This window comes from Lepidochelys kempii, chromosome 2 (assembly GCF_965140265.1).
Source record: "Lepidochelys kempii isolate rLepKem1 chromosome 2, rLepKem1.hap2, whole genome shotgun sequence".
Lineage (NCBI taxonomy): Eukaryota > Metazoa > Chordata > Testudines > Cheloniidae > Lepidochelys > Lepidochelys kempii.
Window position 1 is genome coordinate 188,493,437 of NC_133257.1, and position 23,569 is coordinate 188,517,005.

General features: G+C 39.4%; 1 protein-coding gene across 3 annotated transcripts in view; it reads left to right on the top strand.

Moving 5' to 3' along the window:
- ULK4 (unc-51 like kinase 4) overlaps positions 1-23,569 on the top strand; it is a 388,751-nt gene that overhangs the window by 63,606 nt on the left and 301,576 nt on the right. For all 3 annotated transcript variants that reach the window (XM_073333132.1, XM_073333131.1, XM_073333133.1), the window contains exons 18-19: positions 16,707-16,814; positions 20,515-20,598. In XM_073333132.1, the coding sequence (XP_073189233.1) occupies positions 16,707-16,814; positions 20,515-20,598 (192 nt within the window). The remainder of the gene's footprint in view (positions 1-16,706; positions 16,815-20,514; positions 20,599-23,569) is intronic.

Consider the following 23,569-nt stretch of genomic DNA (forward strand, 5'->3'; position numbering starts at 1 on the left):
CTTTTGCCTTTATTTTTTAAAGCTATTTTCAGGCAGTATTGAGCTTTCATTTGTTCCAAGCCTCCTTCCTTGTTCCTGGTTCGGGGTTTATGTCATGTCATGGCCACAGCCACCTGGAGCCTATGCTTGAGCACTTGTCTGCTGAGCTGCTCTTTCCCCTTTCAGGCATTACAGAGCAGTCTCACAAGCACTGGGCGAAGTCCAAAAGATATTCCATATATTAGGGAGCTTTCCATGGCTCAGCAGGGAGGGAATTATGCCTAGCCGTCTCCCAGCCAGATGACTCTAGTGCTGCTAAGGCATGAGCTCTGAGTAAGATAGGTATGTTAGGGCTCCAGCTACCCTCCAAGTAACCATGACTTCACCACAGAAAAGCCTGAGCTGAGCCAGAGAGAGATTATACAGAGGAAGGGTACTTCATCCAAAAGATCTAAGGGGAAGTCCTGAGGTGACAAAGGGCTGCCAAGACAAGACCCCTGTGGAGCTACTGGTACTCTCCCTCCCACCCACCCCCACCCCACCCCCAGTGTTGAGTGCCTTGGGAAGAGAAGCAGGGCTTATATTCATCTCCCCTCCCCATCACAGCTTGAGTGAGGGAACTCTGAAAATGAGACCTCCCACCTTGCTCAGAGGGAATGGGACCCTGAACGGGCGGGACTCAGAGAGAAGTTTCTAGAGGGGTCTGGGCTATGCACAAGGCAAACTGCAAAAAACTGTGCTCTGATCATAGCAGGGCAGTAACGTCCACTATGTACACCCAAAAGTCAAAAAGAATAAAAAGGGGGTGGGGGTGGGGACAGGGACTGAGGACAAAAAATCCGGAAGGTGCTAGTCCTTTGACTCCTCCTGAGGAAGGTGAGCTTTTAGACTCTGAATCTGAGCAAGACTTGGAAAAAAATTGACATTTCACCTCCCCTTTGAGAAGGTTGAGGCCACGTGTAAAAAGGTTATGACAACAATCCAGATCCAACCTGATAAGGCTCTTGAGGATAAGCATTCCTCCCCTGGCATCCAGCAAAGCCCGTTTTGAATCATGTTCTGGACAGCCAGACCTTTCAAGATCACATTAGGGATTCAGCTGTTCTCATGCTCATGGATAGTATCACCATGATGTATTATGTGAACAGACAGGGGAGCACACTCCAATGTGCTGTGTCAGAAACTGATCAGGCTCTGGCAGTTTTGCATCAAGGAAAACATTTATCCCTATGGCCAATCATTTACCTGGGATCCAGAATCACCTGGCAGATCACCTTAACAGAAATTTCTCTCTGAATCACAAATAGTTCCTTAAGCCCAGCATCCTGAAGTCCATTTTTGCAGATCGGGGCATCCTAATGATCAACCTGTTTGCCATGAGAGACAACAAGAAATGGTGGCTGTTTTTTTTTCTCAGGGGTCTCAGGCCGAGCTCCTTGACTGATTTTTACCTGATCTGGGAATTTGCACTTTTTCTCCAATTTTGATCAACCTGCAGGGTCATTCTCAAGCTGAAATTGGACTGTGCCAAGCTCCCTCTCATTGCTCCAGTGTGGCCAAGACAGTGTTGGTTCTTCGACCTCCTTGCTTTATCAGTTTGGCCTCCCATATCCCTTCCTCTTCCTCCTGACCTTCTGATTCAGCATCTCGGTAAGGTTTTGCATCCAGCGGTCAGCTCTCCATGTCATGGTGTGGATGCTGCACAATTAGATGAGGAACAGGAATGATGTTTGGAGGTGGTCCAGCAAATCTTGCTTAATAGTAGGAAGCCTTCTACCAGAGCAGCCTATTTGGCAGAGTCAAAACAGTTCCCAATATTGTTGCTAGCCCGGGCAGTCCAGCCAGAGCTAGTTTTTATCCAGGACATCTTGGCGTACTTGTTACACTTTCAGTCTTCTGGTCTTGCACTTGGTTCATTGGGAGTCCACCTGGTGATGATTTTCGAATTTCATCCTCCCATCCCTGGGAAGTTTGGTGTTTTCAAACTCCATGGCAGTGACGTTCTTGAAAGGAGTTACTTGTCTCCACGTTCCAGTTAAAGAGCTGGTTCTTTTGTGGGACCGTGATACTGTCTTAGCATCTCTTGTTGGACCTCCCTTTGAGCCTCTGGCAACTTCTTCTTTCTCCCTTCTGGGCCAGAAAACTGCCTTCCTTTGGCAATAACAACTGCAAGGAGGGTTGGTGAGTTGCAGGCTTTGATGGTGGAGCCCTCCTTATGTGCAATTTTTTAAAGACAAAGTAAAGCTATGCCTGTACCCTAAATTTTAATAGAGTGGTTTCCCAGTTCTGCTTGAACCAAGCTATATATTTACTAGTGTTCTTCTCTAAGCCGCATTCAACCCCTGAAGAACAACGCGTTCACGTGTTAGATGTCAGGCAACACTTAGCTTTTCATCTGGATAGAACCAAACCTTTCTGCTTCTCATTTCATTTGTTTGTTTCATATGCAGACTGAATGAAGGATAAAGCGGTCTCTTTGCAGATCTCCAGGTGGATAATTTCTTATATCACTTTTGAATATGAAGTATCCCAGGCTATGCCTCCTCACAGGGTGTGAGCTCATTGATCGAGAGCCCAGGTGACGTTGACAGCATTTCTAAGTGACATTCATGTATTGGACATTTGCCAAAACACAACAGCCTTGATGGTATTCTTAATGCACATTCCATGAGGAGAGTTTAAATAGATTAGTGATCATTAATCTATTTAAACTTTCCTCACGAAATGTGCAGGGCATTAACAATACCATCAAATGGAGGGGAAAATATTAAACTAAACTTTAAAAAAAACAAAAAACAAAACCTCACTATGGCCTTACTTCAGGACACCCACCACACCAAGGACAAGGCATTTTGAACTCTTACTCCTCTTAGGCCTGTAGCATTCCTCTTCCACAAGTTTTTAGACAAAATCTGTGGCGAGATGTACCCTTAGTGCGAGCTAACAATGAAGAGCAACTAATATAATAGATAATATTTTCATCTCCAACAAAGATTCCTGCATGGGTATTTATAGAATGGCAACTTACTAGATCTTTCTCTCTGCCATGTGTTCTGGTGTCTGCATGTTACTGCCACCTCATAATCCTGCCCTGGCATCTATGCCACCAGGAAGACTGAAGCAAATCTACACAGGGTCTTAAAGTTTCACTCCTATGCAATGTGCCAGGGTTGTTCTTTGAGGCAGTCCAGACTTCCTCATGTGGTGAAAGCATTAGGTAGAAGGAATGGGATGAACAGATGTACCATCACACTTTCCTATAGGTTTTAAGATCTTGCCTCATTGTTTAGTGGACAAAAGCTGCAATTGTAGCATCTATTTACTAACATCTTTGTCTCATATGCACTTGGAACCAGAGAGATTTCTTCTTTCTTATCTTCCTTGAGGGATTTAGTTCAATAGGGAGACCTCCCTCTGCTATTTACTTATTCATTATGAATACTACAGAGGTTAGTCTACAGCATTAAAAACCCCCATATTTGATAGAAAGAAAAGGAGTACTAGTGGCTCTTTAGAGACTAACCAATTTATTTGAGCATTAGCTTTTGTGAGATACAGCTCACTTCATCGGATGCATTCAGTGGAAAATACAGTGAGGAGATTCATATACACACAGAACATGAAAAAATGGGTGTTTATCATGCACACTGTAAGGAGAGTGATCACTTAAGATGAACTATTACCAGCGGGAGAGCGGGGGCGGGAGGGAACCTTTTGTAGTGATAATCAAGCTGTAGCTCACGAAAGCTTATGCTCAAATAAATTGGTTAGTCTCTAAGGTGCCACTGGTACTCCTTTTCTTTTTGCGAATACAGACTAACACGGCTGCTACTCTGAAACCCATATTTGATAGATATCTCCAGTTTACAGTCTTAAATGGACTATAGTCTAGGATTGACCTTAATGTTTTTAAAAGAATCATGAGCCTCTGTCATAAACTGATGCATCAGAAAATACTGTTCCAACTCCATTGGTTACATCAGAATGTGTAAGACGATGATGCTTGCTGATGCTATGAGGGTCCAGAAGTCATGCCAACTACATATGCTGTGAGAATGATCTGTTGTTAAAGGCTTCTGCTGGGAGGTGTGTTCCAGGATTTCTTTCATCTTCCAATAAAATTCCTACTCGTTCTGCAGCAATTCCAAAGTCTCTGGATTTTATTGACTACCAAAGACATTGGCTTCTTTGGGCCTCCTTTGTGACTAAAAAAACTAGTGCTGCAGAGATGAAGCATGTGTGCGTTTTGTAATATTGATGTCTTGGAAATGGTGGCATGCTTAATAAGACTTAAGAGATTCAAACTACTTGATAACAAATGGCTTTTATTCTTTGACATGAATGATCTTTACTTTGTTGGTGTTCAGCTAGAATCCTTTTTATCACAGTTCGAATTTAAATGCTGTTTGTTACCTTGAACATCTTCTGGACCACCCCTCCTCCCCTTCTTCACATAGCTTTCTGCCCATCTTTTCTTTTCCAGTCAGTTTCTCAGAACATGCAAAAATCAGTTATACAGCATAGTTGATTCAACTTTATCCACTGGATTTCACTGTTAATTCAAGACCAGTTCTGAATCATGACACATTCTTAGAATTTTTTTGCAAAGCTGCAGTACTGTTGGAGAACAAATTTTAAATTATGGTTTGCTTTTATCTGTGCTACAAGACAGAAATCTGTTTTTAATTCTATCGGGACATTACTGTATTGTAACCGGGTTTCCCAGTATGGTAGAAATTACGCTGCAGATGGGACATTAGGTGCTGAACATACATTTGTCGAGCAGTTGTACTTCAGTTTTTGAGTAAAAATCTTGTTCCCCTCGTTTTTAATGTGTGTTGCTTCAAATACCAATTTATCTTGTAGAGCTGGTCAAATTCTGTTACTAACAAAATGCATGATAAATCTCGGCCTTTTGTATCTGTGGATTGTGATCAAAACAATCCTGTATTCAGAAATATTTATTCAGTTATTGTTGTTTGTTTGTTTTGTTTTACTGTAGTGTCTAGCAGTTTATGTAAGCAAATTTCAGCCTGTGGATTCTCCAAAACTTTTCACCGCCTAGTATTTACTATGTAGTATATGTAGCATGTGATTGATCAACTAAGCCATATAGTATTGTTTCTGCTAGGATGGCTTTAGTAATTTTTAAGTAGGAGAATAAACACTAGTGAATAGGGGTGAGATCCAAAGGCCATTGAAGTCAGTGGTAAGGCTTCAGTTGATTTCAGTGTACTTTGTATCTGGAATAAGAATGGTCTGACCCAGTAGGGCCCAAGGTCCATCTAGCCCAGTATCCTGTCTTCCGACAGTGGCCAATGCCAGGTGCACCAGAGGGAATGAACAGAACAGGTAATCATCAAGTGATCCATTCCCTGTCCCCCATTCCCAGCTTCTGGAAAACAGAGGCTAGGGATGTTAGGATATAGATATTCAGGCCTGTCTGCAAAGGCCTGTACTTTAAGAATTTAGGTGTATTCTTATCACTTGGCTAGTTCTAGAGGTATAAAAGAAAGAATCAAAATCACTGTCTGCCAGTGTAAGGTCCTTCTCTTACTGTGACAGTCTGAGGCCCTGTGCTTAGGCTAAGGCCTTTGGCTAAGCAGCAGAGACAGCCATAAGCTGGGAAGCGACCGGTCACATCCTCACATTCCAAACTAGTCGCATTGAAATAAGGTGCTATTGGGCTGTTAGGAATACAATCCTGTCCTGATAATGCCTGTCACCTCCAGAGAAAGGGAAGTGCCTAGAAAATATAGATGGAAACTTAGTTTGATAGCATCCTGTCTGGCAAGAACTCACTTATCAATAGCTGGGATATGAAATCCTCACTTCTGTATTGTTTTGTCATTATGGTTTCCACTTGCTATTGTTTGTCTGTATAATATCTGTCTGGTTCTGTGATTGATTGTTCCTATCTGCTGTATAATTAATTTTGCTGGGTGTAAACTAATTAAGGTGGTGGGATATAATTGGTTACGTAATCATGTTAGTTAAATTTCAGGAAAATGATTGGTTAAGGTATAGCTAAGCAGAACTCAAGTTTTACTATATAGTCTGCAGTCAATCAGGAAGGGAGTGGGTGGGTGTGTGGGTGGGAGAAATGGGAACAGGGAATGGGGGTAAGGAAATTGGAATCATGTTTGGCTAAGGGCAGAAATGGGAACAAGGACACAGGTGTAAGGCTCTGTGGTGTCAGCTGGGAAGGAGGACACCAAGGAAGGAAACTGGAGTCATGCTTGCTGGAAGTTCACCCCAATAAACATCGAATTGTTTGCACTTTTGGACTTGGGTATTGTTGCTCTCTGTTCATGCGAGAAGGACCAGGGAAGGAAGCGGGTGAAGGAATAAGCCCCCTAACAAGGGACACCATCCCTGCCCATCCTGGCTAATAGCCATTGATGGACTTATCCTCCATGAATTTATCTAGTTCTTTTTTGAACCCTGTTATAGTCTTGGCCTTTACAACATCCTCTGGCAAAGCGTTTCACATGTTCACTGTGTGTTGTGTGAATAAATACTTCCTTTTGTTTGTTTTCAACTTGCTGCCTATTAATTTCATTTGGCAACCCCTAGTTCTTGTGTTATTTACTCCGTCTGATAACACTTCCTTGTTTACTTTCTCCACACCAGTCATGATTTTATAGACCTCTATCATATTCCCCCCCTTAGTCGTCTCTTTTCCAAGCTGAAAAGTCCAAGCTTTATTAATCTCTCCTCATACGGAAGCAGTTCCATACCCCTAAATTTTTTGTTGCCCTTTTCTGAACATTTTCCAGTTCCAATATATCTTTTTGGACATGGGGCAACCACATCTGCATGGGATTTATACAGAGGCAATATGATATTTTCTGTCTTATTATCTATCCCTTTCTTAATGATTCCCATCGTTCTGTTTGCTTTTTTGACTGACGCTACACGTTGAGTGGATGTCTTCAGAGAACTATCTATAATGACTCCAAGATCTCTTTCTTGAGTGGTAACAGCTAATTTAGACTCCATCATTTTATATGTATAGCTGGGATTATGTTTTCCAGTGTGCATTACTTTGCATTTATCAACATTGAATTTCATCTGCCATTTTGTTGCCTAGTCACCTAGTTTTGAGAGATACTTTTGTAGCTCTTTGCAGTCTTCCTGGGATTTATTTTGAGTAGTTTTGTATCATCTGAAAATTTTGCCACCTCACTGTTTACCCCTTTTGCCAGATCATTTATAAATATGTTGAATAAGGCTGGTCTCAATACAGACCTCTGGGGGACACCATTATTTACCTCTCTCCGTTCTGAAAGCTGACCATTTATTCCTACCTTTTGGTAACTGGTTAAAAGATAGGAAACAATCTATAAGGGGACCTTCCATGTTATTCCATGACCACTTACTTTGTTTAAGAGCCTTTGGTGAGGGACCTTGTCAAAGGCTTTCTGAAAACCTAAGTACACTTTATCCGCTGGATCCCTCTTGTCCACATGCTTGTTGACCCCCCTCAAAGAATTCTAGTAGATTGGTGAGGCATGATTTCCCATTACAAAAACCATGTTGACTCTTCCCCAACAAGTTATGTTCATCTATGTGTCTGATGGTTTTGTTCTTTGCTGTAGTTTCATCCAGTTTGCCCGGTGCTGAAGTCAAGCTTACTGGCCTGGAATTGCTGGGATCACCTCTGGAGTCCTTTTTAAAAATGGACTATAGTTAATAGTTCTGCAATTTCACATTTGAGTTCCTTCAGAACTATTAGGTGAATGCCATCTGGTACTGGTGACTTACTACTGTTTTAGTTTATCAATTTGTTCCAAAACCTCCTCTAATGACACCTCAATGTGGGACAGTTCCTCAGATTTGTCACCTAAAAAGAATCTCCGGTTTGGAAATCTCCCTCACATCCTCAACCGTGAAGACCGATGCAAAGAATTCATTTAGCCCTGGTCTACACTACGAGTTTAGGTCGAATTTAGCAGCTTTAGATCGACTTAACCCTGCACCCGTCCACACGATGAAGCCATTTTTGTTGACTTAAAGGGCTCTTAAAATTTGATTTCTGAAATCCTCTCTGACGAGGGGATTAGTGCTGAAATAGACATCGCCAGGTCGAATCTGGGGTAGCGTGGACGCAATTTCAATTTCTCTGCAATGGCGTTATCATCCTTGAGTGCTCCTTTAGCATCTCAATCGTCCAGTGGCCCCACTGGTGGTTTAGCAGGCTTCCTGCTTCTGATGTACTTTAAAAAAATTTGCTATTACTTTTTGTGTCTTTGGCTAGCTGTTCTTCAAATTCTTTTTTGACCTTCTTAATTATATTTTTACACTTCATTTGCCAGAGTTTATGCTCCTTTCTGTTTTCCTCACGAGGATTTAACTTCCACTTTTTAAAGGATGCCTTTTTGCCTCTCACTGCTTCTTTTACTTTGTTTAGCCATGGTGGCTCTTTTTTGGTTCTCTTAGTATGATTTTTAATTTGGAGTATACACTTAAGTTGAGTGTCTATTACAGTGTCTTTAAAAAGTTTCCATGCAGCTTGCAGGGATTTTACTTTTACTGCTGTACCTTTTACTTTCTGTTTAACTAATCTCCTCATTTTTGTGTAGTCCCCCTTTCTGAAATTAAATGCTACAGTGTTGGGCCGCTGTGATGTTTTCCCTGCCACAGGGATGTTAAATTTAATTTTATTATGGTCACTGTTACCAAGTGGTCCAGCTATATTCACTTCTTGGACCTGATGCTGTGCTCCACTTTATGACTAAATCAAGAATTGCCTCTCCTCTTGTGGGTTCCAGGACTAGCTGCTCCAATCAGTCATTTAAGGTGTCAAGAAATGTTATCTTGGTCTTAATGAATGGCCTTATTGAATTTTCAGACAGATAACTTGTGATGAAATCATTTTTAAGAATACAGTAATGTCATCCAGATACACAAATAACACATAAGTCTAATGAACTTGCCATATTTTTTGTGAAGATATTTCCAGATCTTTATAGTCTTCAACCAAAGATAGATAGTGTTCAACCATCACCTTTCCCCACTTATGCAAATTGGTATTTTAGGATATTCTAAGAAACACCATTATCTTTCTTTGTAACTGTAGAGTATATGTCCTTTTTCATGTGTACTTTTAAAAAAAGTTATAGTAGAGAGTTTTTTGTTTAGTGCCAACACTATATAACCTACTTTTGCAGCCAAGGGAGAGTACTCTGTTCAAAGGAAAGTGAAGTTGTTTTGTTATTACCAGCACACATAACATGATGTGTGTCTACTTACAAGACATTGAGCTCTACAGCAATTTCTATTATGCTGGAGGCATAGGCAGTTTTATCTCTGTAAGGGTCTACAGCATTACAAATGTGTTTTAATTCCCACTAATGCTTACTGACACCTCATACCAATGGATTAAAAATGGAGTAACATTGTAAATCTCTGCCACCTACTTCATAAGATATAAAATAGCTCTTGTTTGTGAACAAACTATAGTACTGGCTTCTGAACTGCAGAGAAACTTCTAGATGCCTGAATTGGGGTGAAAATATCCAAGGAATAACATATTAAATTGACATATTATTTTGTCATACTATAGCTAATGGCTGTCTATGCAGATATAAATCTTATATCTTAGCTCTGTTTTTTTTATTGTAACTATATCTGTTATGTCCATCCAACTTGACAGCTAGTATAAAATGTCTAACTGATGTGTTATATTTAAAATGCCTTTTCAAGACACTGTGGGACTTACTGTTCATTACTAATTGCTCAATAGGGAAAATGTAGGCTGATAGAAAAGAAAAAAAAATAGCCAGACTGGGGAGAGATGACATATTGTCGATAATTAATATAAATTGACTTTTTTATTACAGTTTTTTCCCAAGTAATAAATAAAAAGTGTAGTCGTATTTTATTTATTGGTTATTGCCCTTTAACCTTGAACAAAAAGTCTATGGCCCAAATTTTGTACTCTTATATTTGTCCCTAAATCAGAGTTAATTTACACCTTTAATCTATCCTATATTATTCCTGTAAGGAGTAAAAGTAATATTTGTGTTTGTGGGAGAAGAGATTAGTTAGGGCCCATTTTTTGCAAGGCACATTTCTAGACCAGGATTCCTGATCTTGAGACTCTGCCACACATCTCTCCTATAGTTCTAGTTGCAGATGACCTGAGAAGGGCCTCTCCATGGATCTGGGGAGGAAACAAGATACCCCTCTGACTCAATGGGCCACATCATTTTAGGTATGCATGTTTTGTCTATGGCTACAGGGAACTTGGTTTCTTGAATGTGTTCAGCAAAGAGAGGAGAAGCATAGGGCTAATTTATAAAGTGTTCAACATTAAAAAGTCACAAAAAGAAAAGGAGTACTTGTGGCACCTTAGAGACTAACCAATTTATTTGAGCATGAGCTTTCGTGAGCTACAGCTCACTTATCGGATGCATACCGTGGAAACTGCAGCAGACTTTATATACACACAGAGAATATGAAACAATACCTTCTTCTCTGTGTGTATATAAAGTCTGCTGCAGTTTCGACGGTATGCATCCGATGAAGTGAGCTGTAGCTCACGAAAGCTCATGCTCAAATAAATTGGTTAGTCTCTAAGGTGCCACAAGTACTCCTTTTCTTTTTGCGAATACAGACTAACACGGCTGTTACTCTGAAACCTGTCATTAAAAAGTCAGTATTTCATAACATTTACCACAGAGTGGTATTTCAGAGGCAAGAATTTTCCTCTATACTTTGATTAGGAAGTTTGTGGTAATGGTCGGTAAATGCTAACTTTTGAGTGCTGTCCACTGCTGTTCTTTCCTTAGTATCCCATATTGTGTGTGTTTGGATTAGTACTAGTGGTATAAAAGCCACAATCAGGATAAGGTTCTCGTTGGGTTAGGCACTATAGAAATACATAGGATGACGCTGTCCCTGTCTTGAAAGGCTTGTAGTCTAATTTTAAGGGAAGGTACAACAAGTGAGTGTGACAAACCGCTTGAAGGAAGTGGGGTGGATAACAGTAAGTGATAGAAACCTATTGTTACGTAGACTGTGCACAAATAGGTGGGTTTTTTTAAATTGGAAGGTGTATATTTTATTTCATATAATATACATCAGTTATTCCATAGAGAACACATCTGATGAGGAAGAAGATGCTAATATCAGTTATTATTCAGTTCAGAACCACTGAACCAAAACTGTAGTGTTTTTCTCACTGTTCTGTATTCTCTGTTAGAAGCTTTAAAATATATTATTTTAGTTTTTTAAATTAAAACACAAGCTAAAAAAACTAGTGATACCCAGATGCAAGTGCCAATGAGATTGTTGTCTGGAACCTTGCTTCTGCATTCTAAGAGGTTATGACCCACAAGAACGTTAATTGGATGTATTAGAAGCAGGCAACCTAACAGACCAGAGTATTTGCTTACTAAGCAACCAATTTTATGCGTGTTTCACCTTGCGATGGTAAAAGTTTGTAAACCTTATAACAAAATTCATTTTAGAAAATCCAGCAAAATAAAAACTTTGTCTAGGATCATTTCACGACCACTGTATTGTAGTTTACCGAAATATTTGAAGGATAATGTTTCACAATTAATCTGAAGTGATTTATAAAAGGGGTATAAAGCTTTGGGCTATACCTTGAGACATCCCATGGTAGTGATACTCTGAAATTGTGAATAAAAATCCTGGAATATCAATGAATTTTGTTTCAAAGAATGAAAGAATGGTGAATTTTTGCTGATTTTTGTAGTATCTGGAGGCCTTCTCAGAAAATAACAGATAATTGTTTTTATCTAAGGTACTTCTGTGTTTAAAGTATTTACTAAGTAGTACTTTGTATTTCCTAGCTTTGCTGTGTCCTTGTATGCATAAGGACACACTCAATTATGGTTTAAATTTTTTATTGTACTGTATTTTATACCTTTTGTATCAACATTTTAATAAGTCATGTATTGCATACCTAAATTAGAAAAGCTATACGATGACAAAATTGATATCTCTTGTGCCCTAAGTCTTTTACTTGTTGAGGCCTCCCCTCAACATGGTATAAAATGCCTGGGTTGGGGGAAAACTTGGGGCTCCGGGCTGGGGGGGACCCTTGGGCATAGGCATAATTTTACTTCTATTTGTGGGGTGGGTAAGAGCCTAGCGTGGCTCGAACCAGCTCTGCACAGCGGGGTCCAGGGAGGGAGCGCCACCTCCACCCCCTGACTCACTCAGGAGGCCACCCAGCCTGTTTGGGCTGTGGAGGGATGCAACCAGAAAATATAACTCACAGCTGGGGCTGTATGCCGTCCAGAAGGTAGCTGAAGGTGCAGGAAGGAGGTAGCTGGGGTTGTGCGTAGGGAGGGTAGTAGCTCAGGGTACAGGGTGGGAATAGCTAGGGGCTGTGTGCAGGGAGGGGAGTAGCTCAGGGTGCAGGCAGGGGCGTAGCTATGGATGCAGGCAGGGTGTAGCATAGGGGGGCTCCCAGTGCGGCTCCCAGCTTTGGGGGGAGGAGGAGGAGGATTGCTGAGGCTCCCAGCTTCAGCCCCTCCGGTTGCTCCTGGCTGTGTTGGAGGAGGTTTGCTGGCTTCAGCTCCACACCGCTCCCAGCTCTGGGGGCTTGAGGGGGTGCTGGCTTCAGCCCCGTGTTGCTCGCGGCTTGGTGGGGGGCTGCTGGCTTCAGCCCTGTGCTGCTCCCAGCTCGGGGATGGGGTGCTGGCTTTAGCACTGCTCCTGGCTTCGGTGCAGGGGGGTTGTCGCTGGCTTCAGCCCCGTGCCACTCCCGGCTTCAGCACTGGGGCTTCGGTCACCAGGTTTCAGCCGTGGGGTTCTGCGGCCCCTCTGAAAGGGCTCATGGACTGCCCCCCCCCCCCCCGGTTGAGAACAGCTGCCCTAAGTAACATCCAACATATGTCTCTGAACATTTGCAGATGGTTAGTTAATGCTTATGATTAATACAAAAGGAGAATACTGGTCAATGTCACAAAGGCCACTTTGTTTCTGAAAGCTTCATGATAGACATGAACCAGTCAATAATAATAAATTACATGGGACTATATTTTGACAGGCATCCTTTATTGAAATCTAGAACAAAATGTGGAAGGAACTAAGGAACTATACCTTGATCAGTATCACCTCATTATCTTGTTGTGTAAACAAGAGCACATTATATCTGCATTTACAAAAGCAGAGCAAATCACCAAAAGAAACTTTAGAAAAAAACAAAATAGCTGGTAATCAAGAAGCATTTGTCCCTCAGAAAAATCTTTGTTTAATGATGGTTGCTGTCAGTTTTTCCTTGGCTTTTTTCTTCAGCCCAGTGTGTCTCACATTCTGATATGTATGGGCTATTCCTCTCTTGTCTGCAATTTCCAAATATGGTTCAAAGGTTCAGGATGACCTGTGCTAGCTGTGCCCCCTTTACCTGCCAGGTATTCTGCCTCCACTGGAGCTATCAAATGTAATTTGCTTCACTCCCATCCTTCTCTTTTAGATTTGTTATTTTAGCTGCTTTTTTGACAGTTAAAGCACTTTTATTTGTTTTCAAGCTTCTTTGCTAGATTGAAGAGCCCATTCTTAAATATTGGTTCCCCATGTAGGTACTTATAGACTGTAATCAAGTCACTCATTAACCTTCTCTTTGTTAAGGAAAATATACTGAGCTCTTTGAGTCTATCACTATAAGGCATGTTTTCAAATCCTTTAATCATTCTCATGGCTCTTCTTTGAATCCACTCCAATTTATCAACATCCTTGAATTGTGCGCACCACAAGTATTCCAGCAGCGGTCGCTCCAGTGCCAAATACAGAGGTAAAATAACCTCTCTACTCCTACTCAAGATTCTCCTCTTTATGCATCCCATGGCATCATTAGTTCTTTTGGCCATGGCATCACAGTGGGAGCTCGTGTTAGCTGATTATCCACTACGGCCCCCAAAACTATTTCAGAATCACTGCTTCCCGGAGTAAAGTCCCCAATCCTTAAGTATGGCCTACATTCATTGTTTCTAGATGTATATATTTACATTTAGCCATATTAAAATGCATATTGTTTGTATTGGGATATGGGGCTCTTAGCCCAACTTTTTATGGCCCCCAATGCCATATCTTCAGTGGCCTCCTTGGGACATTCCTTGATCTGCAAGATCTCAGTCCTCAGTTCAGTCCAGGGTAAGGCAGCCAATCCCCTTCATAGTCTCTTCTCTTGAGCCGCCTAGGCTGCAGACTCAGACTGAAGTTGTTCCCTCTGAGCTGGTTCAGTCTGAATCGTTGTTATAGGAGCAAGTGTTGCCACAGGAGATCTGTTAGCTCCCCTCCTTTCCTCTTCCTCCTCACCAGATCTCTCCATGGTGCTGGATTCCTCCTCTTCTGTGCCTAAGGATTTTAACAGGTTTCAGAGTAGCAGCCGTGTTAGTCTGTATCCGTAAAAAGAAAAGGAGTACTTGTGGCACTTTAGAAACTAACAAATTTATTTGAGCATAAGCTTTCGTGAGCTACAGCTCACTTCATTGGGTGCATGCAGTGGAAAATACAGTGGGGAGATTTCATTTACACAGAGAACATGAAACAATGGGTGTTACCATACACACTGTAATGACAGTGGTCAGGTAAGGTGAGCTATTACCAGCAGGTGAGGGGAAAAAAAACCTTTTGTAATGATAATCAAGGTGGGCCATTTCCAGCAGTTGACAAGAACATGTGAGGAACCATGGGTGGGAACATGGGGAAATAGTTTTACTTTGTGTAATGACACATCCACTCCCAGTCTTTATTCAAGCCTAAATTAATGGTGTCCAGTTTGCAAATTTATTCCAATTCAGCAGTCTGTCATTGGAGTCTGGTTTTTGAAGTTTTTTTGTTGAAGAATTGCCACTTTTAGGTCTGTAATCGAGTGACCGGAGAGATTGAAGTGTTCTCCGACTGATTTTTGAATGTTATAATTCTTGACATCTGATTTGTGTCCATTTATTCTTTTACCACACTATCAGAGGCTCGTTCATCTGCACATCTACCAATGTATGTCTCTATGCAGAGGTTTGAGTGCCTCTCACGTCCGGCCCCTAACTCTCTTGCTGTGATGGTGGCAAATGAGAGACTTTGTCTTTACGTGTGGATTTGTAAGACCTTAGATTTGATGGGAATAAAGATTTATTCAGCCTTGTCATTACAAATGCACATTGCATATCTGCAGCCACTATTATATAAATATGATTTTGTAGATTGGGAGGCTATGTCCAAATTTACTGATAAGTTGTCTGTATCCTCCAGACCTAAGAATCCTAACACCTGTGGGTACCTAAGCTTCTGATATTTTCTGATAGGTAGAATTTTCTTTTTTTTCCCCTCTGATACTAACTCATTTGATCATTATTTTGTATCGCTATTTAATTTAGTCTCCTGGACTTTTAACACACTACTCTGCTTCAATGGAACTTGGACTTGCACTTACAGTTGGGTGAGCAGGAGAGTAACTCAGGCGGCTCTGGACTTCACCAGCCTCTCTTCCTATATCCAGTGCCTTAATAAGCTACAGAGGGACTCCTTTCTGCACAGTTTTTCCACTGGGACTGCAGTGCTGCCACCAGAAGCCCTATCTCCAGCTTACTCACTTCCAGTTTTTTCTCTAAGTCTTGTCTTTTGTGCGTGAGGTCTAGATCCATCTCCATTAAGAAACATATCTGGTCTCTCGGTTTCTGAGTGACCATTCTCTTTACTACTTGTATGTTAAAAAGGTGGCACAGCACACTGCATGGGTAGGGTACTCTTTACCCATATGGAAGCATAAAATTAGATCAGAATTCAACAATGAAAAGAATATCACCAGTACATTATTTGTTTGGTCAGATATGATTCGTCTTCATTGGATAGACTTTTACTTTTCCCATCAGGTACTGAAAACAAAGTAGACATCCAAGATCTTGGAATTAATGACTGTGTGATACTTGTCTTGGGAGATACAATCTTTTTTAAAAAAAAATAAAAATAAAAATACTGCTAAAAAAGTCTGCAGTCAGTTGTTCCCCAGCAAAAAGGCGTAAACGAAACATAGGAACTTTCTCCTCAGACTGACAACAAGAGGTACTTTTGGTTTCTCAAAGGAAATTGGAAAAGGAAGTATTTACAGACGGAAGAGTGAAATAGTGCACAGTATATTTGTCATGCCAAAGATTGTGATAATGCAGTTGTTTCTATAGTCTTGTTTTCAAATTGCTGGTCAGCCTTGTACTGATTTTTGTACATTTTAAAATATCATGGAGGTAAGCATGCAATAGGAAGGCCCTATTATTTATATGAAATATTAAATTTTATTCCTCCTGGTGTGTATCAAGATTTGTAGCTGGTAATGGTTTATTGATCCTCTGAAAAGGGTAGTACAAGCTGTAAGATATTTTACAGTAGTCCTGAAAAAGCTAATATTTTCAAGTGTTAACACACCATGGTATCTGTAATACCATAATTACCGCTTATATAAAGTATGTAAAAATAACCCAGCATCTCAGGTACATAGCATGCAGTAACTTTTGGAAACAATTGACTTTAAGGGTCACTACTGTCTATAGTATAAACAATACCTCTTAGTAGTTTCATGCACATAGAATGAGGTTGGTAAAGAAGAACAGGAAGAAATTTTTAAGGTACAATGTGAAAGTTCTGCCTGAGTGAGGACTGCAGAATTAGAATCAGGCACATCTCAGTTGGTTTTCAGTGTAAGTTTTATCTGAGACAAGGTTGCCAATTAAGGCCTATCATATTTTATATTTTAGGCAGTCATACTCCTAACTGAACTGATCAGGGAAAACTTCAGGAACAGCAAATTGAAACAATGCCTTTTACCTGCCCTTGGGGAGGTGCTTTACCTGATAGCCAGTCAGGTAAGTCTATAAAATGATCGTTGCAAATCTTTTTAATGTTTTAAATCCTTTTCAAAAGTAAGGTAAACATCCTATGTGGGTATTCTTAGCATTTGTTACCACTCAAGTGCAGGCCTTTTTAATGTTTAATGTGTTCAAGTGCTGTGACATTAAAAGTACAGGGGATTTGCAAGTCTTGTAAAATCCCACACTGTTGCGCCCACTCTCTCTTGCTCTCTCTCATTAGCTATTGCCATTAAGAGAAGGAAATGCCTGAAGCTCTTGTTTGAAATAAAATGTAACTTTTAAAGGGGCCATGGAATTATTTGGTTGCCATTTTATATTCCCCCTCTACTTTGTGAATTTCCAGGACAGATCATAGAAGTTTTAACATCTTTGTTTAGATTTCTTACTCTTTCACTGTAGATTTTTTATTTTTTCTCCGTTATCCCTGTTTACACTTCTCAATGCTCTCTGTTATTTCTAAAAATGTTTCTTTATGCTTGCTGAAAGAGACATTTTAAAACTGAAATGAAGCATTTAATGCTTCTAATTCATGTAATGGTATTTCCCTGCCTTGGAAGGAGAGAATCCAGAATGATGGTAGCAGGATTGAAATGTTTTTATGGAACAGTGACTGTTCCTGTAGTCCTTATTAAACTGTCTTGCTTTTACTGGGCCACTGGTGCTGTATGCACAGTAGAAAATAGCTCTCAGAAGTTCTCTACATTTTCAGTGAATGGGGATTTACTTTATAAAAAAAAAAAAAAAAAAAGAAAATGAAAGCCCAAAACCAACTCCATAAATTGTTGAAAGCTTTTTCCAGCTGTTAAAAGCTTCTTCCCCAATCACTGATTTCCCTCCATACTTACAACTCTATTCTCACATGATTCCTTCTCCACCCACAAAGAACGTCATAAATGGGCCTTTCTGTGTGACCTGAATGTGAGTGAATTTTGACATTGGTTAACTGATGCAACATTCCCTTGCCTGCATTTCAGTGGTGATGTACATGGATCAGTGTTGCTCTGCATCTGGCATGTTAAACAGCAAATGAGTACTTAACTGAAATTTTTATTGCACAAAAATCAAGAAATAGAGAGTTAAGTATGTTATGGTCCTCTGTCTCAGTGCACAGGTAAGGTACAGTATAATGCAGACAGCAGTGTAGCATTTTGCCCTTGCTGCCCCAGCAGTGTTTTACAACACTTATCAGGAGGGAGACCATCTTTAAGTTTGAATGCGTAGTTCACATATATTGTCCTCTGCTGAGACTATCAATATGGGTTCCAATTGTAACAGTGTTTATTTTTATATGTGAACAGCTATCCTCTAGGAACTGAACTGCGACCAAGCAATTTCAAATAGCAAATTCTGATGATTACTGACAGGCTGAATTTGGACCATTGAGCTAGAAACAAAAGGAACAATGTTCTGCATCAACCATTACCTGGAGTAGCATTTTCTAGACAATGCTGACTTTTGTAGAAAGAGAGATACTATTAATAGTAATAACAGAAGATGGAATTTTTCTAAACACCCATGTGCTTCTTTTTTTCTTCTTTTAAGAATTAAAATTCTGTTTTTATTCTTTAGAATGTAGATCACTTCAGATTAAAAAGGTATTAAAGGATATTGCATGTTATACTTTGTTTCCCTTGAGGCATATGCATTAACTACATTATCTAAAGGTTTTGAATATTACTATATTAATTTCATAAGGGCACAAGACCAGAATGAGGATGTAAAGTGGATATGAACATTGGTTAACTCCAGTTACAATTAGTAATTTCTCTTACACACACACACAAGTATTCACAGTTTATCCTTCACAGACCAAATGCATGTTCTCTTATAATTAATATGGTATAGGACTACATTAACGTGAACTAGGTACTTTTGAGAGCACATCAGAGGGAACTACATGGAGCACAACGCATTAAAGCACTCTACAAATCACACCCCTCTAGAGTGCTTTGCTGGCACTGTGTAGACAAGCCCTTATTCCTCCTATGGAATTACAAGCCATCCTCTGCTTGAACTTGATTGGGCTGTAATGTAAGGTTACATATTATTTTTCCCTGTTCACTTTTGCAGTGGATGGGGAAAGGCAAACTGTAGTTAAAACCCAGCTTGCCAGTGTCCAGAGATGACTTTTACACCCTTTCACGTTTTTTGTAATATTTCTCAAATATTCGGGGTTACTTTGAGCATTTAATCTCCGATTTTCTTTTAACAGTAACATGAAAAAAATGTAAATGAAAAATATCTCTATATAAATATCTGCAGATAAATTAAAAAAAAAAAAAAAAAGCAGGGGGGAGAACATCGTAGCCCAGGGTTAGGTGTCCATGGCTGGCGTTAAATTGAATCTCCCGTGGTTACACCATGTAACTTGACAAATCTATCATGTTTGCATGTGTCAGTTCCAGGGGAAATTACACCACACTTTTTAATTGGTAGTTAGCTGGCATAGAGCTCAAAGAAAATTAGACATTGATTAAAAACTCAGCTTCTCTATTGAAGCCCTTTGCAATCAACTTAAACTTTATTCTCCCTTTGAATGAAACCAGGTTTAAGAAATGATAATGTTGGAATGAAAGAAATTAAGTATTTGATTTTTGATTAGGGTTGTATGTATTTGTGTTCCTCTCAAATTAAAATATATGGAAAGCAATTCATTAATTTCTTTTCTTCAACTACTATATCTTGTTAATGCAATGGTGATGTTGAATTATATATTGAATCCTAAAAGTCAGGAGAGACAGAAAATTAAGGTTGTTCCTGCAACTTTAACTTGACCACTTTGTACATCCTATGCTTTTTAGAGTATACAGCACATAAAAAGATTATTCTCTTTAATTTTCCCAGCAAATGTTTTTCTCCTGCAGTTACTAGCACCTATATACTATCAAATGCAAGTTAGCACCTAAGTGTGCAATTTGTTTTCATGAAATGTTACAGGTTCTTTCTATACGAAGAAAATCCAAATGACATTCTATTTACCTGACAATTTGTAATATGCTACTTAAAACAAAAACAAAAAAAAAGCAATAGTCCATTTACCACTAATAGTGGAATAATATTCTCATTTTAGTGAAGGGAACAAGACTATTCCAATAGGACAGGTATGTAAGGATTCTGGAATATTGTTACTTCTATCTAGATAAATAACAGATTTCCAAGTGCTCCATACTGGGTCTTGAATAAGCTACTCTTTATAACTTCTGTATATTTTTCAAAAACAAATTTTCTTTAAAAACTTTTTTAAATTGAGAGACAGAAAGCAAATGTATTTCTAGGTATAATTTAAATGTAATCACTTCTTTAAAATTTTTTTCTATTTTTAATACTTTAGAAACAGGTAACGAATTAATCAAAATGATTGCCGAGATTGTAGGGACTGGTTTAGAGTGTGAATTACATTAAGCCAATGAAAAATACAAACCTCAGGACAAATACTCCTAGGAATTTTAAAGCATGCTTCAACAATATAATAAAAATCAACTTTTGTGCCATAAAAATCCAAAATATTAAATTCAACTTTTGTTCCAGAATTTAATCTATCTTCTAGATTTTATTCAGTCGACATCTGTATATTAACCTTTTAAAATCTGATAAGTGTATCTTTCATGGCTGAGATATTATGATTTTTTTTAATTAAGGGGTTAATATCATTTGTGCTGTTAGCTTCATTGCTGATCCTTCCACTTCATTACAGGAAGAAAAAAAGGTGCACCCCAGAGAATGCTGGGTCGTTCCCTTGGCTGCTTACACTGTGCTAATGAGGTGCCTTCGGGAAGGGGTAAGGATCTTTTATTGTCCTCAGAATTTCTCCACTGTAATAACCCTTCAGGCATTGTGAGATGACTGTAGCCTAAAGCACTGCAGTACATTGTCAGTGAAGTATTGCTCCTGAATTTAAATAATCGTGATACGACCATGACCTACCCAGTAGTAGTAGATTGCAAAAATGAAGTAGCTTTCTCTGTATACCCAACATTTATACATGATTTTGGTTATAAGATGCTAAATAAAGAATTTCTATGATGTAAATGTTGAATTTATTCATGTTATGGATTTCTTTTGAGGATTGTTTGGTGAGCTAGTACAACCCTTGCTACGGTTTATTTTTTGCACAGATCTTTTTTTTTCTGCCAGTTTTTTTCTGATAAAAAATTGGTATACAAGGCTCTAAACACTCCATCTTGTCAGGTCATCAGTGTCCTTTGAGGCCCAAAAGTAGTAAACTTTAAACACTTTTTTTGCTATATATATTATATGTCTTATAGTTAATTTCTATTGTGACAACTTTGCTTTGTTAGAAAAGAAAAGAACAGATTTATGGTCCCCACTCACAAAATGAAAAAGAATTGAGCAGAGCCACAGCCAAGGTTGGCATTTACTGTTTGTTTAAGACCAATTGCCCAAGGGAAAGCCAAAGGCTGAAAACATTCCTTACTGGGGGGGTGGGGAGGGGATCAAGATAAGTACACTTCTTTATTGCTTACAGATTGTACTTAATGGAGGAAATCTCCAGATACATAGAAAATCTCCAAATCGTCAAGCGGCCAAGAACACACAACTGATTGTTTTCTGGACTCTTTCCAGCCGGTAGTAATGGATACATAGTAAGATGTCACTCCAAGACATGGTTGTTATAAACCACGTAAATGTCATCTTAGCAAAGGGAGACTTCTTTCTATCTGTAGATATCCATGGCATAGAAGCAAAACAGAGGCATTCAAAGGAACATTAATTTATTCCTGTACAGTAAAATAAATTCTAAATCCTGAAATATATTAAGTTTCACTGAGAATTTATCTGGATATTAGTTTTTTCAATTTTTTTTCTAGTGAATATAGTGCTCATGAAATTTGCTGAACTGACAGTCGTGCAAATGAAGGTCTTATCACTGAAGACAAAGCAATGCCACGGATTTTGAGGCTTTCTGTGCCACCACAGTGCAAAGATCCTGCTCTGGAGAGACGTTGTGTGTTTGCATGATATGCATGTATTCATTCAATAGACCTGAGCTTTATGTATAATTAGAAATAAATCAACACATTCTTAGGTATTAGGGTGGCTAATTACCAGACAGTGAAGTGGTCTGTCCAATCTTAGATTTAAGAAAGTTGAACAAGTTCTTCTGGAAGTTTGGTTTGGAACGTTAACCCTAGCATTCATAATTCCATCACTTTGAAGTATAGATTGGTTTTCAGTTCTCAATTTAAAAGATGCATATTTCCATAACTCTAATTGGCTAAATCATCTGAAGTACCTCTTTTTTGTGATGGCACAGAGATATTTTTAGTACAAGGTTCTTCCATTTGGCCTTTCTACAGTGCCAAGGGTCTATATTAAGTGTCTTTCTGTAGCAGCAATGCATGCATCTAAGAAAATAGGGTATCTTTGTTTACCCATAGTTAGATGATTGGCTGCTGAAGGCTCTGTTATGTGAAGATTTGCTAGCTCACATTCAGGTGCTGCTCCGTACTTATGGATTAGGACTACTTCTGAATATCAAAAAGTCCAATTTATGTCTAAGTCAGAGAATCCATTTTATAGGAGCTATACTGGACTTGGTAGCAGAAAGAGCGTTCCTTCCAGAGGAAAGATTTGGGGTAGTGATGGTATTCCAGAGATTCTGTGTCATCAGACCCAGAAAGTAATTTTCTATTTGGGTCTAAGAGGTCTCATGGCAGTGTCTATTTATGTTATTCCATGTGCATTCCTCAGAATGAGGCCAATGCAACGGTGGATGGCTCAAGTTAAACAAGCCAAAACCGGACATTCTTCTCATGCTAGTCACTATGCCTCAGGATATTTTTTATTTTTTTGATGTGGAGGACAAACGGAGCGAATATTCTCAAAGGTGTCCAGTTCCCTTTTTTCATTTGCCACAGTAATCTCAATGCATCAGACAATGGATGGTGAGCTCATCTGGGTTCTCTGATAGTTTGAGGTCACTGGGCATTTCAGGAAAAGAATTTTCAGATAAATGTTTTAGAACTGAGAGCAACTTCACCTGGTTCTCAGATCTTTTCTTTCTCAAATAAGGAGGAAAGTTGTACAGATAACGATGGACAATATAGTTGGCCCTGTATTACATCTGCAAGCAAGCAAGGCAGTGCCCTGTCTCCTCTCCTGTGTGCCAAGGCAGTCGGTATTTGGAAATGCCACCATATGCCTTTTTTTCAGCCACAGTTTGAGCCAACCATTTTACTGTGAGGAGTAACTGTCTTGGTAGCATTATTCTTTATTTCTTTTATTTCATGATTACAGCAGCAGATTCCCATGTCTTAGGATGGTGTATGGAATGGACTTACAGTTTTAACAGCCCCTTACAAGTCTTCTTCCTTTGGCAAGAATCAGTATGAGAGGATTTACGTTTCTTAAATCCCTCAAATTTGCATCTCTCAACTTTATTCGTGGTCAGCCTTATGCTCTACTTCCTTTAGCCTCTGCTCTATAAGCCTTCTATAAAAGAGTACCTTCTTTTGTATGTTGGACATGGGTTACCATTGCAGTCATCGTGTTCACAACTGGTGCATTCTACGCAATGTCTATCTGTTTAGCAGGGGACAGTAATGTATTGGCAGATGAGCTCAGTAGAGAAATTTCTCAGATGCACAAGTGGCCTCTGAAGGACCAGATGGTACAAGAGATCATCTCCAGTTGGGAGATGTGGATCTGCTTGCAACCAAGTTCAAGAAAAAGAGTAGTCTTTTCTGTTAAAAGAAAAGGAGTACTTGTGGCACCTTAGAGACTAACCA